The sequence below is a fragment of the Cucumis melo genome, chromosome 1 (genome assembly GCF_025177605.1).
Source record: "Cucumis melo cultivar AY chromosome 1, USDA_Cmelo_AY_1.0, whole genome shotgun sequence".
Lineage (NCBI taxonomy): Eukaryota > Viridiplantae > Streptophyta > Magnoliopsida > Cucurbitales > Cucurbitaceae > Cucumis > Cucumis melo.
The window spans coordinates 10,221,857-10,226,347 of NC_066857.1; the positions used below are offsets into that span (position 1 = coordinate 10,221,857).

The window sequence follows — 4,491 nt, forward strand, 5'->3', positions numbered from 1 at the left end:
TCCCTGATTTTTCTTAACTGTCATATTCAACTGCGAACAATATTTCTTGAAATGTCCTGGCTGTCCGCACTAGTAACATACACCAGCACCCACTAAACATTGACCTCGATGGTTCTTACCACAACTCGTGCATGGTGTTCGCCTGACTGTACTAGCAATGGACTCTTGACCTAGCTGCGATCTTATTGTTGATCTTGGATGACTAGGTATTCTCTGGCTCTGTCTCTGAAAAACACTACCATAACTCACATTTCTTGATGCTTGGCCTCCATACCGATTCTTAAAGTCTTGACGACTTGAAATATTTATCCCAGGTGTGAACCTCCACTGCTCACGGCCTCTAAATCCACTAGCTGTTGAAGTCCCACGACTAAGCTCCACTGCTGATTTCTCTTCTGTTATACTCTACTCCACACGAAGGGCAGTCTCCACTAACTGAAAAAAATTCGTCTACTTAGCAGTGGCTGTAACTGGGCTACGTATTTCAAAATGCAACCCTCTTTCAAACCTTCGATACCTGTCACTCTCAGAAGCCATAATAACGTCAGCATACCGTGAAAGCTCGGTATACTTCCTCTCATACTCAGCCACTGAAAGTGATCCTTGTTTTAATACCAAAAATTCATCCCTCTTGGCTTCGCAGTATGTGCTGGGATAATACTTATCTTCGAATATGCCTCTAAAAGCCTGCCAGTCTAAAGCACGTGCATCACTGCGCCTAGCTAATATAGATTTCCACCATCCTTTAGCCTCCTTTTGCAACAAAAATGTGGCCAATCTAACCTTTCGATCCTTAGGACAATTCATCACATTAAAACACTTTTTAAGCATATTCAACCAGTTCTCTGCATCAGCTAGATCTGTGGAACCCTCAAACATTGTAGCCCCTAACTTCTTCAGCCGTTTAATTCCGTATGCCTTTTTTGGATCACTAGACTCTGCTCTCTCTTGCCTTCCTATCTCCTGTGTAGTTCTCGCAAACTGCTCGTTTCCTGCTCCACCTTGAACTCTTAGGGTACTAGATTCCCTTACAAACTGACCTTAGGTAGGACCTTGCATCCCGTCCTGATTCTGCCTGCGTCGTCTGCTAGTACGTGGTGGCATGACTTCTATAATATGTCAACACATTAGACATACTATAGATACTTAACTCAAATGCATGATACTAAATGTCTACTCACATATTAATCATAAATGGACTTACTTTTACCCTTATTTAGACCATACTCCACTAGCTAACTTGACTTCCAATTATTTACCTTCCAGTTTCTTCTTAGAGCTAACTGCTCTATCTTAATTCAGATAATTTAAATTTCGTGCTGTGAATGTGGAAAATTCTGAGAAGTGTGTGGAGTACGGTTTATTGTTTTAAGATAGACTTCTTTAGCATTATCCTTAGTGAGCCATGTTAAACATAAAATTTGAAGATCATAATATTTAGGTTTCTACTACTCGGTTCTGGTTGTTTGATAGACTAAGAGGAAATAGGTCGGATTTACACATTGGAAAACTAGTGACCAAAATCAGTTTTTAAAAATATTTTCTCTCCTAAATATTAATTATGATTGACTGATCTACACGTTTATTTACAAAGCATTAAAAATCATTTGAATTGCATGATTATTTTCAAGTATGAGTTTCGAGACTAGATTTCTTAATGAAAGTTGTAGTAAATTGAATAAGCTTTCCAACCATACCAAATACAGATCCTAACTCCACCGGTACACTCTGCAATATAATAAAAACCAAAGACCTCCATATTTCGCATGAAAATCAGCTGCCCTGTGTTCTTTCTCAAAAAGCACCCAATGAACATCAGAATTTGCTCCAACTTTCTTCATAAAATTTGTTTGAAAATGAATTAATTTTCAGTAAATGTAAACCTCACCTCTTAACTCCATTTGAAGAGTTCAAACTGAATTAAAACCCAGTGATGTGCAGAATGAACCAAGATTCAGCCATGGATACACTTTGCTTAAGTTCTCCTTCTCTTCTTCAACCTCAAAACTCTAGTAAAATTCATTTTCTTCTTCCTTCCAAACTCTCTCTTAAATTTGCTCTGTAATTTGAAGAAGGAAAAATGGAAGATGGATGAGAACTTTTGAAGAAAAAGCTTGGCGATGGCTAACAAAACAAAATGCACCGTTTGTTGTTTTTTATTTTTTTTTATTTCCTTTACTCTCTCTTCTTCTTTCTTTAATTCCACTTTCCCCTTTTATCTTTTCTTTTCTCTTTTTCTTTTTATAAAAATCAATACTTATATATATATATATATATATATATATATATATAAGTATATACATATATACCAAATTTCCCTTTTCTTTTATTCCTTCTAAAAAAAAATCCAAAGAATATATTGGGTTTACATCTTGTTCCTAAGAATGTTATTTATGACATCTAGAATATCATTATTCATTTCATAGAAAATGTAAATCACAAAGATAATTCTAAACTAGGTTTAAGATTTCAACAGTAGCTATTGATGTTAAATATAATTGCATCATAAGATTATTTATCCTAATGATTGACTGACATATTCGTATTAGTAGTCAATGCATACCAATCCACCCAACATAGTCAAACTTATAAACTACAACTCATCCATTATAATAGAAATAGAAGATCTACGTTGTTCATTCTCAAAATTATATTTAGAACTAACAACCAATGCCCTCATTTGCAGTGTTTTTAAAGGCTCAAGGCGCACTTAGGCGCAATGGTCCTTTGGAGCCTAGGTGCAAGGCGCACAAAAAGGCGCGTGCTTTTTTTCATGAGGTGCACTATATAAATAAATAAATATATATATATATATACACACACAAAATTGAAAGGAACAACAATGTATAAAATATAAGTAAATAACCAATGTGGAAATGTGAATTAACTCTAATGTATAAAATATTATAATATTAGTTTTCTACCTAAAAAACAAAACACAATAGAAAACTAGTCAGAATTCAACAACAATCAAAATAAAAGTTCATTCCTAAAGATCAAACTCATCATCACTAAATTGATCCTCATCTTCATTCACTCCTTTGTTGGACTTATAGCCATCGATATCTTCTTCCTGATCAGAGTCATCCAAATTTATTTGTTTGGGTGTGGGTTGTGTGGTAGACAAGGATGAACATGAAACATGAGTCTTTGCTCCTGAGGTCCTAGCTCTAGAATATAAAGTTGGTTCTTTTGCTCAGGTAGCTCTTGAAACATCACCCCACGTTAAAGTATCATCGTCAAATACCAGCTCATCCTCCTCCTCAGAATCATCATCCAATCCTCCAATCAACCATTCGTTACTATCATCAATATCTCTTAAAGAGATTGGGTCGAAGATATCTCGAAGGTTGTATCGACGTTTTAATGCTCTATTGTATTTGATGAACACTAAATCATTCAAACGACTTTGAGCAAGCCTATTTCGTTTCTTGCTATGAAGCTACAAAATTAGAAAATTTCATTGTCACTGCTAGTGAATCAACAAAATTACATTCACATGTAAAGGAGAGAAAAGCTAACATGCTCAAACAAACTCCAATTACGTTCTCTTCCAGAAGCACTACAAGTAAGACCTAAAATTCTCACAGCAAACTTTTGCAAGTTTGGAGTTGATTGTCCAAAATTATCCCACCATTCCTCTACAAAAAATATATATTTATAAAATAATTTATTTTTGAGTATTGTTGAGTAATCGACTGATCGTTTTTTTGAAATTTACATGGAGATATTTTGTCCCTTTGTCTGATTGCTAAAGGTTGTCCAAACAATGCTTCAGCTCTCTTATACTTGCTTAGTTCTGCAAGTATTTTGTCTTGGATGTCTAATGAAGCAACCATTTTTGTTATACATGAGTATAGCCCATAAACTATTTCATCATCCTCTTGAATGTTAGAATTCAAATAAAAGAATGACGAGTTTAAATAATACCCCACTGCATGTAGAGGACGATGCAACTGAAGCTTCCATCTTCTATCAATTATGATGAAAATGTCCTTGTATTTTTCTTCATTATTATTGAACGACTTAGCAATAGCTTCTTTAGCTCTATCCATGGCCTCATAAATATATCCCATAGGTGGCTTCTTTTTGCCATCAATCAATCTAAGAACTCGGACTAGAGGGCAGGATACTTTAAGAGCAAACACAATTGTAGTCCAAAAACTAGCCAACAAAATAGTTTGAACTACTCGCGTTCCTTGTTGCTCCTTGCTCCATTTGCTATCCTTCCATTCATTTGAAGTAAACATCTTCCTTAAGTTGTTCTTTTGATGATGTATACTCGATAATGTAATGCAAGCAGTAGCAAAGCGAGTCTTAGCTGGTCTAACTAACTCCTTTTAGTTAGTAAATCGTCGCATCATGTTCAATAATCCAAGACGAATATATATGAAGTTGCTAATCTCCATGCATCTTTTCAATGATTTGCGAATGTTAGAGATCTTGTATATATCATCCAACATCAAATCTAAGCAATGAGCGGCACATGGA

At 35.2% G+C, this 4,491-nt stretch overlaps 1 protein-coding gene across 1 annotated transcript; it reads right to left on the minus strand.

Moving 5' to 3' along the window:
• Nucleotides 1-3,196: 3,196 nt before the first annotated feature.
• Nucleotides 3,197-4,250, minus strand: LOC103500453 (uncharacterized). The gene is made up of 3 exons (XM_051081839.1): nt 3,722-4,250; nt 3,546-3,562; nt 3,197-3,442 (listed from the first exon to the last, which is right to left on the minus strand). The coding sequence occupies exons 1-3, from the start codon at nt 4,248-4,250 to the stop codon at nt 3,197-3,199; spliced, it is 792 nt and encodes a 263-aa protein (XP_050937796.1).
• Between the last annotated feature and the right edge of the window lie 241 nt (nt 4,251-4,491).